Source organism: Monodon monoceros, unplaced genomic scaffold, assembly GCF_005190385.1.
Source record: "Monodon monoceros isolate NGI ecotype Baffin Bay Population unplaced genomic scaffold, NGI_Narwhal_1 Super_Scaffold_4, whole genome shotgun sequence".
Taxonomy (NCBI): Eukaryota; Metazoa; Chordata; class Mammalia; order Artiodactyla; family Monodontidae; genus Monodon; species Monodon monoceros.
Window position 1 is genome coordinate 29073350 of NW_021703781.1, and position 13576 is coordinate 29086925.

General features: G+C 42.3%; 1 protein-coding gene across 1 annotated transcript; it reads right to left on the reverse strand.

Annotated features, from left to right (window-relative positions):
- Nucleotides 1-3004: 3004 nt before the first annotated feature.
- TMEM254 (transmembrane protein 254) lies at nt 3005-10031 on the reverse strand. The gene is made up of 4 exons (XM_029201241.1): nt 9869-10031; nt 8602-8705; nt 8355-8414; nt 3005-4717 (listed from the first exon to the last, which is right to left on the reverse strand). The coding sequence occupies exons 1-4, from the start codon at nt 9956-9958 to the stop codon at nt 4597-4599; spliced, it is 375 nt and encodes a 124-aa protein (XP_029057074.1). The 5' UTR covers nt 9959-10031; the 3' UTR covers nt 3005-4596.
- Between the last annotated feature and the right edge of the window lie 3545 nt (nt 10032-13576).

Sequence of the window (13576 nt, forward strand, 5' to 3'; positions counted from 1 at the left end):
TACAATATACCCTTGTAGCTTATCTATTTTATATAGTAGTTTATACCTTTTAATTCCCCATCCCATCTTGTCCCTCCCCCTTTCCCTCTCCCCACCGGTGATCACTAGTTTGTTCTCTATATCTGTGAGTCTGTTTCTGTTTTGTTGTATTCATAGCATTTTTAGCCCCACAGCAGTGCTTTTCGCCGACTGTCAGGACTCCAAGGATTGTTTACACTGAGTGCTGAGCTCCCAGTGAGGGTGTTTAGCTGTGCTTCTTATTGACACAAACATGTTGTCATGTCTAGAAATCAACCCCAAGCCTCACGAAATCAGGGTCAAACCATTTGGGTTCTTATTCTAAATTTTCTCTAAAAATCTTACTACTCAAAGTGGTCTGAAGATCACCAGGGAGCTTGCTGGACATGCAGAATCTTGGACCCGCTCCACACTCACTGAATCAGAGCCTGAATTTTCACAAGATCTCACAGAATCCATCTGCACCGTCAAGTTTGAGAAATTCAGGATACATCATCACCCATGACCAACCTTCCAGTAAAAACTATACTCTTGATTAATGTTACAGTTTACAAAGTTGGTTTACATAGATGATTTCATTTAAATTTACTATTTTATCTTCATCCCAGCCACAATGTAAAATTATTCTTATTCTTTTTCATGATGAAATTGAGGTCCAGGAAGGTGACAGACTTGCCTAAAATCCTGTGTCTGAAGCCAGGCAAATCCCAACTTCAGTCTCAGTGGATAGTAGAGCACTTTTTGATTATTAATGGTGTGCTGAATGTAGCATTAGTATGCATGGTGATTTTAGGTATCGATGTAAAGTATGCTTTATTCTCATATGTATTAGAGAAAAATATAATGAACAAACTAACCAGGTGTGGCATTTCATAGTTATTATTGCTTAAGAAGATTTGTGTTGCGAGGGTGGTCCTTCCATGTCCGAGGGTCAGGGAACATTTCTCTATATTATAGATGTCACTCCTCTCTTTTATTCACAGCAATGTCAAGATTTCAATTTTAGTGACAGTTCATACTGAGTAATTTTTTACTTACTACAAACATCCGGTGCAATGTGTTGGCGCAGGAAAAAGTAAAAGTTCTTTCATGAATATTTCCCTGAACAGTATTTGTACACCAAAGGTATTTTCCACAATCCAACTTTATGCCTCACTATAAATAGAAATGGAGCAATTAGTATACTCAATCCTATTCAGAAAGCTTAAGAGCCATCTTTTTTTTTTTTAATAAATTTATTTTATTTTATTCTTTATTTATTTATTTTTGGCTGCGTTGGGTCTTTCTTGCTGCGCATGGCCTTTCTCTAGTTGCGGCGAGCGGGGGCTACTCTTTGTTGCAGTGCGCGGGCTTCTCACTGCAGTGGCTTCTCTTGTTGCGGAGCACAGGCTCTAGGTGCACGGGCTTCAGTAGTTCTGGCACGTGGGCTTCAGTAGTTGTGGTTCACCGGCTCTAGAGCACAGGCTCAGTAGTTTTGGCACATGGGCTTAGTTGCTCCGTGGCATGTGGGATCTTCCCAGACCAGGGCTTGAACCCGTGTCCCCTGCATTGGCAGGAGGATTCTTAACCACTGTGCCACCAGGGAAGTCCCTTAAGAGCCATCTTAAAATGTTTGTGGATAGAATTGCAAATACAGTATTTTGGATAGGATTTTCAAGTGTCCACCGTGGAATCAGACTATAATCTTCATAAAGAGAAATGTGAAATGATAAGTACACACTCTCATTGTCCAACGTTGAGAAAAAAGGAACCATAATTTTCAATTCGATGTGGACAAGGAGCCTTGCAGAGAGAAGGGTCTCATAGACTTACAAATATATTACTCAGGCGCCCTAGATTCTTTTTTGTCTGTGCTGATAAGAAGGAAAGGAAAATGATATTTACAACCCAGGCTGCTCAACTAAGAGATTTAGTTAACAAGCTTCCAGCAAGGGCCCTGAGCAACAATGTGATTGCATTCCGTGCTCTAACCTTAAAGGCAGGTTCTCCAACGTTTCTTTGGTGTTTTCAGGCCCTCCATGTAAATACATACAGGCTCCCAGATGGCAAGTTGTTTTGCTAAAGAACCTCTTTACACATCTAGAGTATAGCCTCTTAAACTCAAGACTTGTTTTAAAACCATGGCTTATAAAACGTTTGGAGTTGGATTGCAATGGACTCATAAACATGTTGAATGTAGGAAATAGTGTTAGTTTATAAATCTGGCCTGTTTTTAGGTTGTGAGGTCATTAGTTTTCTGTTTTTGTTCCCGCCATTGGGGCTTGCTTTTTTGGCCTTCCAAACTATACTTGCCCTTGATATATTTGGGGTTTTAGTCTGTTTGCCCTCCATGGTTGTTTCCAACAAGATGCCTCTGGCCTTTTCTCATCCAAACTCAACATAGATGTTTCCCCTGTATCACCACTGTGACTGCAACACAAAGCTGTCTCTTTTTGTTTTTTGCTTTAGACTTACTTCTAGGCTCCTGGACTGTGGGGGAGGAAGAGGCAGAACATGAGATCCAGTTAGTCTGGCCTCTGTGTGTTACCTCACCTCCATGGGATGCAGCTTATGGGTCTATAAAATGAATGACCCGCACTGTTTGCTAAGATCTTATTTTGCTCTAGGCCATGATAATACCCAAATAAGATAACAGCATTTTATACTTTTGGCGTTTAAAAAAAATCAGAGTACTCCTTTCACTTGCTGCAGACTACATCAAACACTGAATGAAATGTAGTGGAAACAGGAGGCCAGTCCTGCAATGAAAGGAGATGCTTATGTCCACCCACAACTTGGTGTATGTGGAGGAGTTAAGTGGACTATAGACAGCTCTAGAAACGTAAGGAAGACCATATGTCCTACAACTAGGGCATTCTGCATTTCTTTATCAGTGAAAAAAAAAATCCCTGCTACAAAGTTCCAGAATAGAGTCTTTTTGAGAAAGAGTAGAATCAAATGTGTGACAATACTATCAAAACTGACCAAAAAAAGCATTTGATTGGAGACACAATTCACAACATTTTATTCAAGTTAATACATTTCATTCAGTAATCTGCCATATTATCCTTGGCACCATTAATAATAACCCCTTAATCACAAGAGAAACAGAGGGAAAGACTGGGATTTACGTGTAGAAGTTGATTTCCACCAAACCAATTCATAGTCCATCATCTTTCATGGTTGTGCTTTTACTTGAGGCCTCTTTTTTGGGGGGAGGGGGGCTGTTTCTCATAAGTGTTTGCTTAAAACAAATAACATGACCTACTGTGTCATGGAAGGAAAATAAGGTCTAGTCCCTAGTGAACAAGCAGGGGGTCCTCCAGGAAAGGAGCCCTAAAGGCTCCTTGAGGTGAGTCAGTAACCCTCCTGCCCCAACCAGTCAGTAGTTAAGTTATAACCAGGTGAATGAGAGAGGTAGTAACTAGTTGGAGAGCCCATAGTGTAGACTCTCTAGAACAGGAATGGCTGAGTGAGTCAGAACTGGAGGGAGTCATCTACAGTGTCTGGAAAAAGTGACCAGGAATAGGAAAGTGTGAAAAAGGTACGGGTTTCCCACCAGGGGACCCACAGAAACATGGCAGTACCAGTCAAGGGCAGTCCTGCGCTTTTCTCTGATGCAAGGGTTCTGCAGTTTTCAGATAAAAATTGGAATGATGCTGAACAAGTGCAAAGTGAAATCAGAGTTTCCCTCCTTTGTTTGGTAAACACTGAGAGAACACCTGTGTGTGAGGCAATGGGACAGGTGCTAGAGGAAAAAACGAAGCTGTCTTAAGATGTGGTCCTGACTTGAAGGTGGACATCAGATCCTGCACGTACAGAGCGCTATGTCGGAGGGTCCGAGTGGAGGGAAGCATCACTTCTGGCTGGCAGCAGCAGAGAAAGCATTCCCCAGTCGTTCCTTCTTGGTTCCCAGGATGTCCTCTGTGCCTCTGTGTCACCTCTTGGCCCGCCCCATTCCAGGCACTTGCTTGTCTTCCTCATCTTTCTCCATAATCTGAAATGGAAGCCTGAAAGGAGAAGATCCCGCCTCACAGGTGTCTAACAAATGTGGGTGGAACTGATGTGTTATGGAAGTGTCACTCTATTTTGATCCAGGTGGGTGGAAAAAAAATTGGGGGAAAGGAGAGCTGATAAGATGGTGGTGGTAAGGGTAAGGTGTTATAATCAGAAGGCGGGAGCAAAGATATCCCAACAAGCAAACTTAGTACGTGGCTTAAACCAGGTGACAGAACGCCAACACAGCCAAGGACCGCAAGAAGGTAGGTGGAAGCCCTCTGTCGAATAGGTTAGTCTGCAGAACTGGGAAGCTAAAATCTTTTCCTACTATCTACTCAAGTTTAACCAGAGCAGATGAAGAAATAATGAATAACTAGAGGGTCGTAACTTTCTAGAAAGATCAAGTAAACACAGCACCCCCCAAAAAAGGTGAGGCTGAATGTCAGTATAGAGAAAGCTTTTGAACATCTTTTTTATCTCCTAGGAACTTTATATGCTATATTTTCTCTCTTTTTTAAAATTGAAGTATAGTTGGTTTACAATATTATATTAGTTTCAAGTGTACAAAACAGTGATTCAGTTTTTTTTTGGATATCTTTTTTAAGTTTGTTTATGGCGTCTCGGTCTGTAATCAATCAAGTAATAGAGAGATGCCATCCCAAAAAGGAACGTCTGCAGGAACCAGAGGAGTTGAGTCCAACTATTCGTGATGCCTTTAGACCTAAAAAAAGAGAAAAATTTATCCACCAGAATTTTAATGTTATTGTCTTCTAGTTTTTTAAAAACGTATTCCTTCTATCTATTTTCATGGGGCTTATTTTGTGCTCTCCCCCAGCTTATTAACTTGAATGCTTAGTTCATTGATTTTCGTTTTTCTTGTGCATTTAGAATGGTACACTCTTCCCTGGGAAGCAACCTGGCTACTGCCTAGGACATGGTATTATGAAACTGTTTCTCACGTGATTTTGATGAGCATATAGGGTTAGAAAGCACTGGGACGGCTTCAAAGCAAGTGTTTTGGACCAGATGTAAATCTAGCTTGGCCAACTACCAGCTTGACCTTGGGCAAATCACTCTCTCTCAGAATCAGTTTTTTCGTCTGAAAAATAGGAATTATGGTATTTATCTCACCAAGTTTTGAGATGATTTTTGAGATAAGTTATCCAAAGTGATTAGTAAAGGGCCTGGCACATGGTAATAATAAATACCTGTTTATACAGCCATTCAAACGAAACTGCTGAACACCAAGCTCAAAAGAAAATGGCCCAGATGAAGGGAATGGTTTGCTACAGTCTCATCTGTATATAAATAAGTCTCATGTGGATGCCTTTTAATTTAAAACAAAATTTTAAAAAATATATGTAAAAATATATAATTTTCTACACTAACAGATTAAAGGAGAAAAATTACACGATCATCTTAATAAATGCAGGAAAAGCATTTGATAAATTTCAAGATCCATTCTCAATACAAGTTCTCAGAAAACTTAGAAGGAGAAGGGAACTTCTTTATTCTGACAGAGAAGGTCTATACAACTCTAGAGAAAACACAAGGCAGAATGCTGAAAGCTTTCCCTTTGATTAGGAACAAGGCCAGGATGCCTACTGTCACCACTTCTGGTTGACACTGGACTGGACGTACTAGCCAGTGCAACGAGGGAAAAAACATAAATAAAAGGTATACGGAATTGAAAGGAAGAAATAAAACTGTCTTTATTTCTAGAGACAATTGTGTACCTAGAAAAAAATGAATCTTTTAAATTATTAATGATGAACTATTAGATGAACAGATGAACTATTAGAACTAAAAAATGAATGTATCAAGGTCACTGGGTGTGAGGTCAGTAGAATCAACTATCTTCATACATTCTACCACCAAACAATAGAAAAATGAAATATATATGAAAGTGAGCCAGGATGTACAAGAAATTCACGTTTACGCAGCATTATTTATAATAGTCAAAAAAAAAAAAACAAACCCCAAAACTAGAGGCTTAAAATTAAGTCTGTCAGAAGGAGGATTTGTTAAATACATTAAGGCACATCTATATAATAGAATACTGTGTACTAATGAAATGAGGTAAATTTATAGGTAGAGACACAGGAAAACAGGCATATATGACAATAGAAAAAAGTTATACAAGAGTTTATATCTATATGTATATAGATATGGTGGCTATAAAGTCGAATGTTCAGTCAAGTCTTATGTCTGATTAAATGGAATTCATCAATTTCTTTTTATTGCTGGATAGTGGGATGTGGGGTAGGGCTTCCAATTGTTCTACATGTCTTCATGATTCTTTCACTTAAATGTATTCGTTCATAAGTCAAAAGGAATACTCATTCTGGTTTATAGTCACCAATGATACACTGCAACACGTTAGGCCATAAAGAAATGATTTCAGGAATGTGAGAATAGTGCCCTAACCTCTCTATGCCTCTTCTCCCACTGCCTATCAAAGAACTTGAGAGCAGGATGTTCAATTTGGGTCTTTTCGTTTTCATTAGAGGCTCCAAATGACGATAACAAAATAGGTGTAAAGTACTCCAACACTATAATGTGGAGGGCTGGACCACACACCTCCGAGCTAAGCTCTCACTGAGAGCCTGAAGAGGCCGTTACAAAGAGGTATTGGTGCTGTGGCACTTCCTATCCCAAGTCAACCCAAAGAACAGCTTCAATGGAACCACTCAGCCTGGCAAGAGTCCCCAGTAATTTGAGGGAGGCTTAATATCTAACTCAGACGTTTAACTACTGGTACATGGCTGCCCAGGGAACTGCACGCACTTGCAGGTTTATCCTGCTGGACGGATAAGGAAGCTGTCATCGTGAGCCTTACAGGTCTTGTGGAAGAGCACTGGCATGGGTGAGCTTAAAAGCAACCCCGCCCCAGAGGCCTAACTAAAGGGTAGAAGAGATCTCAATAAAAGAGAAACTGCCCCCCACCACGACCCCCATTACAGATCCTAAGGGAAAACTGCAAGTGACATACTGACTGAGGTCTGAAGGAACCATCAAGGGAACTGCAGAAGGGAGATCCCTAGTGATGGGCGGTTTCTCAAAAATCCACCAAGGCTCCTTTGGAGAGAAAGAGTCAACAATGGGTATGCAACCACCACAGCACCCAGCTGCCTGATCACGAGGCAGACTGTGCTCTGCTTCCGCTAACTACTCCCAGCACCCCAAGGGGCCACAGGCAGCTGTCGCTAGTGAACAGGGAACAAAGCTGGAATGAGAGGGAAGACATCAACTACCCCCTCTTCCCCACAGCAGGCTGCTGAGCCCCAGCTGGAGAACAGATGTTCTGAATTAGATAGAAGTTCATAGTTTTAATGAATAGACTGGACTTGACCAGATAATATGAGATAGTGACTGGAAAATCTATGGACCTGCTTCAGATTTCGTCCAGGGCTAGGGTGGGAGACAGACAGTAATCCTTGGGGGAGTGGAGACGGGCAAAAAAATAAAGCTGCTTTCTCCTCCTCTCCTACAAAGTCCAGCTTGCTTAATAAAGCAGAAGGTGGAGGAACATAATCTATTTAGATCAGTTAGCACTTGTCTGACATAGTGTGCACCCAGGAAATATTCATTACTTTTATTATTAAAACAATAAAGTATCTTATTTTCCACTTTCAGAAGTAATACCACAAAAACAGAGGTGGTAATTAATCTTGACCAGAAGAAAAATAATCAATTGCAAAGCAATCTGGCATTACTATAACCATCTCTTTCATTACACCATACTTTCTGTGTGCTTACATAAAGTCTAAATGTAAAGAAAAGCTTTTTCAGTTCTCTCACATTGTATTATCCTGCACTGGCAACTGTAGAGTAGGGTCTAGTCGCAGGACTTTTAGCCTGCAGTGCATCCCAGAATCACCTACAGACCTTGAAAAAATAACATGTTCCTACCTCTGAAGCAAGGCTACTACATTAGGATCTCTGGGCCTGGAAACCAGAGAAGTGAATGTTGAGAAAGCGCCTCAGGTGATTCAGTTGTGAAACTAGGCTGAGAATCATTGGGCTATAGGTCAATACAGCTCTTTTTCAAACTAGAAGGCAGCCCCCTAATCTTTTCTTCTAGTTGGAGCTATACAGAGACTTTTGAAAAAAAGAAGAAAAATCATCTAAATTAAATGACTAAATAATTGACTCATTAACACAAATGAATTCATTCATTAACTATTTACTGAGTACTCCCTCTGGGTACTGAGAGAGGCTCAGTATTAGGTGTGGGGATTCAACTCTACCTGAGAGTGTTCTCGGCCTACAAGCGCATGAATTATTTAAACGTGGCTACTCTCAACTTATATTAGATACCAAGAGAAAAGCGACGAAGACCTATTAAAAACACTTACTTGCACAATACAATGGCATACAAGGACTCTCCCACGTGAATCAGCCACGCAAGCCAATACCTGAAACAAAAGTCAGCCTAGTTTAAGGTGATGGTTCTCTGCTGATGAAGTCTAACACAGAAACCCCCAAGAGAAAGGTGCTTTCATGTGAACAAGCACCACTCTTAGAAGGCAACCAGGGGCCTTCCAGGTCTACGGGGACACTGGAGCTGCAGGGTCCACACCCCATTTCTGCAGCTCTCCTTACCAGCTGTGCACGAGGGTGTGATGATGCTCCAGCAAGTACTGAGTGAAGGGGCCCAGCGGCCCTAGGCTCTGATAAGGAATAGCCTCAGGCCAGAAGATCACCCACTGAAAGAGAACCAGAAGCACAGAATGCTTATTAGGTCACTTAAATCTATTTTTAACCGAGGCTATTAAATAATCCCGATTCTATAAGAACAAGTAACAGACCAAAGAAACTCTGAACTAAGTCATCTGGGCTTCCATTCTTTACTTCTATTTTCTGAAAGCGATTCTAGTGGGAGATTTATGCTGAGGAAACTCTGTGGTTATCAGATGTAGTGCCCAGGTTGGCTGACTTCTGTTATTAATGACTTACACAATTTGGTCCTCAACCTACTTTTCTGGGTATCTTTCCTGTATCCTTTAAATGAATTCTGTCTGCCAAACAAAAGTCGCTGCTCCTCTCAGTAGAGATTCTCTGTCTTCATGATTCCACATCTATGTCATAACATGTATGACATGTTATGAAGAGTCTCTAACTCTTCTTACCCATTAAATTCTACCCATCCTTGAGGTTTACCCCCATTTTCCAAGCAATTCCAACTGGCTCAAACATTCTGCTTTGGAAGCCCTATCCTGACTTGGCAGGCCTAGAACTGTCCGTCAACTTGACCTCCTTCTACTTGAGTTCTATTCAAACCTGGCTAAGCCCTAGTAACCGTGGGGACGCAAACACAGGTACATTTTCAAGCAGAAAGCTTGCAAGCCCACCGATCTTCCGCTTACGCCAATAACCTAGGCAAGCGCCAGGCGCGCAAGCGCAAGACCCCGCCCCCCCCAACAGCGCCCCTCGCCCTACGGGAGCCTGGCGGGCCAAAACAGATGCACCCCGCGCTACACCTTACCCCGAAATATCCCAGCCCCAGGACCGTGACCAGTGAGGGCAGCGGTTTGGCTGTACGGAAATAGGAGGTAGCAGCCCCACCGGCATTCGACTTCGCCACCACCACCTTGAAAGATCTAGACACCGAGTCATGGGATGGGGAGTATTCCCTGCCTTCATATAGGGAAAGCGTGGGCAGCCGGTTTCTCAAGATCTCCACACAGGCGGAAGGCGCGGGCAGACAGGTGCGCCTGCGTCTTCTTCCCGGGTCTAGTCCCCTGGCTTAGAGCACTCGAGAGCGGCGATTGCGCCTGCGCGACCTCTCCGTGTCGTAGGTGCGGATCTTGTGGCTCAAGGCAGCACTCTGTCCCCTCGCATGGCCTTGCCCGGGGCCCGCTGCCCTTACCGTGTAATAGCCAAAGGAGAGGGTGATGACGGTGACCCAGAACAGACTGCTCCTCTGGAAGTACGTCTCATCTCCTCCTGCCTTCCCCATCGCTGCAGCACGTCCCAGGGAATGCCGAGCAGGCCACCTCTGCTCTGGAGGAAGGCAAGGATGGGGGCGGGGCCATGGCAAACACTCCTCCCTCCTCTCACCTACCTCCCCAGAGGGAGAAGAGTCAGTGGGCCTGAAACTGAAAACGAGTCTCCATCGGCTCTGGCCTGGTGGGCTGGTTATCACCTTGCAGGGGAGACCCCTCTCTGAGTGTCACTTTCTGGGGCTTAAGATAATGGTGTTGGAATAGATGGTGCTTTATGCTCTTAATGACTATGGATCTAATTTTTGAACTTCAGCTCTGCTGTGCTCTGTGGGAAATGTAAAAAAAATTAATAGAAACCGCAATTAAATAGACTTGGGATACTGGAAGGGGGAGCTCTCACACTCTGTGACGTTAGCAGAGGCTGATAGGGAGACCTGTCTTCTTTCCTGGCAACGACTCAGCCAAAGAAAACCCATGGACTCTTTGTTTTTTATAGCCTTCCCAACTTCCTTTTCTTCTTACAAGTGTTGTAAGGAGAACAACAATGTCCCTGGGGGGGACACATGACTTGTGCTGTGGCTCACTGTGGTTGCAGACCCTAAAGTGTAATTCTTTGCTTATCGCAGAATAAACCCATCTTTCCTGGAGAAGTATTTGGCAGTCTGTTTGTTTCAGGTCAGTAGAAATAATGCTCTTTCTCTTCATTAGTACAGATGTATGGACCGATGTGGCACAGCACTTACAAGAAGGGGCTGTGGAACAGATACCTGGGTTTACTTTTACCGCCTGGCTCTGCCAGTAACATTTTGTGTAAGCTAACACTAGTTACATTACCCATCTGTGTCTTAATTTCTCTATCTGTTAAGTGGGGATACATTGGTTCCTACCTCAGAGGTTTTGGGTGGATTAAATGAGTTAGTACTTGTAATAAAACCGCTGTAAAGCAAAGAATGTTGCCCACCATCCAGTTGTACAAGGAGCAAGTCATTAGCCACTGCAGTTGCTGACCTACAGGACACCCTGAAAGGAATTCAGGATGAAGAATAGCATGACGCACTCAGTGCTTTGGGAAAACAGGCAAAACAGGCCCTTAGATGGTTAGATATATTTCAGGAAAAAATTTTATGAACTCAAATTCTTGCGCTTTCCCGTACTTAGAAAAGCACTACAATCATTAACTGAGATATCTGTTCCTCTTGACTAGCAGTAACTTTCTACTGAGATGTGTGCTTGATTGCGTGTGCTCATTACCCAAAATCATATATATGCTGGCCTCTCCCCCTACCTCCTCAGAGCTATCTGAGAGGCTGTCTCTTGGTCTGTAGTCCCCAGTAAGGCACTGCATAAACTCAAGTCGTAGCTCTTACATTGTGCATTTTTCTTTCAGTCAATAGCACTCACAAAAGTGTCCGGCCCATAGTGCTTTATAAGTTTTGGTTATTAATATTACTGAGCCTTTGACGTATTTGCCAGGCCCCTGTGCTAAGTGCTGTATCATCAATGCGGGGTGGGAGGCACATCAAGCCAAAGTGTTCTGATGAGACTTCAGGAGAGAAAGGGCTTTAAAAGCTATTGTGAAAGCAATAGCTGATATTTATTGAGCACTTACTATGTTCCAGGCATTGTTTTAGAAATATTAGCTCACTTAATTCTCAAAACAGCTCTATGCTATAGACTATTGTCCTTCATTTGAAAGACAGGAAATAGCACAGAGAGGTACCCGAAGTCATGTAAATGGGTAGGTATACTGGAAGTCAAGTGGTAGCTAAGTGTTCCAGCAGTCTTAAGGACCATGCTTTATATAACGTGTGGGATATTTCCAGAACTTTTTCAGTTGACATGGGAACAGCCAAAGTTGTTTCCTCATTTTTTTCATGACGGTATTTGGCTATGTTTTAAAGAATGGTTTCCAGAATGTGTGACACAGTCCATTTCCCAGATAAACCACAGTGCCTGTCAGTATCAGGTCTACCAGGGCTCAACAGCTTTGCTTACTTCTAATCTTTCTTCATCACATCACCCTCTTGGTTCTCCTCCCTCTCTGAATACCTCTATTTTCTCAGCTTTGCTTTTACTGCTTGTCCCCTACATAGAGGTGTTTCCTATTATCTTCTCTGTGTTTACAGTCTTTTTGAACTTTAATTTTCACCTCCGGATGACTCTAAAACAATCTCTCCAGTCTCAGCCTCTCTCCAGTTGCCTGCTGGTCACCTTTACTAGGTACGGCACCACACCTTCGAGACAAGAAGTTCACTATTATCCACAGAGTCAGTCCTCGCCAAGACTCCCCTATTTACATTAATATCATCTTTATTCTTCCAGGCACCCAGGCTCTTCCCTTTGGCTGCCCTCATATCTAGTCATCTGTCAAGAGTTCTGTTGATTAAGTAACATGATATCTCATCTTTCTGGATTAAACTGAAGCCAAGTCCCCCTAAAATCAAGTTACCTTGCTGAATTTATGATTTTTTATTTTTGAAATTTTTATTGAAATATAGTTGAGTTACAATGTTGTTTCAGGTGTACAGCAAAGTGATTCAGTTATACATATATATTCTTTTTTAGATTCTTTTCCATTATAGGTTATTACAAGATACTGAATTGAATTTATGATTAATCGCTCTATCCAAAACTTTATTTCTTTTCTTTGTCCCATCTGACCATTAATCTAATGAACTAACTAACTGAACACTGATCAACCAGAGTCAGATGACTAAAATTGCTGTTGTAGATATCACCGTTAACGTACAAACTCAGGTTGTTTCTCCAGGATAAGATAAGCTAATAGACCCCAGAGCCATGGACCAGTTGCCTGAGAATCATAGGCCAGGGACATCCTGATTCCCCAAACTATGATTAAGAAATGTCACAGAATATCACAGAATGGTGATTAATCCCAGCCTTTCTGTTCTTCCCCTTTAAAAAACCCGTCACTTAAAGACCAAGTTGGAGTGGTTCTGAGACTTGTAATAAATCCTGACTTTGCTGCAAACACCTGCAGCCAGAGTTTGGCTTTCTATGTCACAGGCACATGAGCCATTGCTGGTTACAAAACCATGGTTTAATTTTTACTGCCTCCCTGGGTCATCCCAATTGAGGTATGTTCTACCACTTCAATAATCTCTTTTTCAAATTTGTCCTACAAGTGACAGGGTAATCTTCTACAAGTACAGCTCTTTTTTTTTTTTTTTTAATTTATTTATTTATTTTTGGCTGCATTGGGTCTTTGTTGCTGCATGCGGGCTTTCTCTAGTTGTGGCAAGCGGGGGCTACTCTTCGTTGTGGTACGCGGATTTCTCATTACGGTGGCTTCTCTTGTTTTGGAGCATGGGCTCTAGGTGAGCAGGCTTCAGTAGTTGTGGCGCTTGGGCTCAGTAGTTGTGGCTCACGGGCTCTAGAGCACAGTTACAGTAGTTGTGGTGCATGGGCTTCGTTGCTCCGTGGCATGTGGGATCTTCCTAGACCAGGGTTCGAACCTGTATCCCCTGCATTGGCAGGCAGATTGTTAACCACTGCATCACCAGGGAAATCCCCACAAGTACAGTTCTGATCAAGCCTTTACCTTACCAAAACTTTTCAAGAAATTCCCTAATTTTAAGCTATTTTTGTTTAGTATTTCTCTTCAGGTGTTA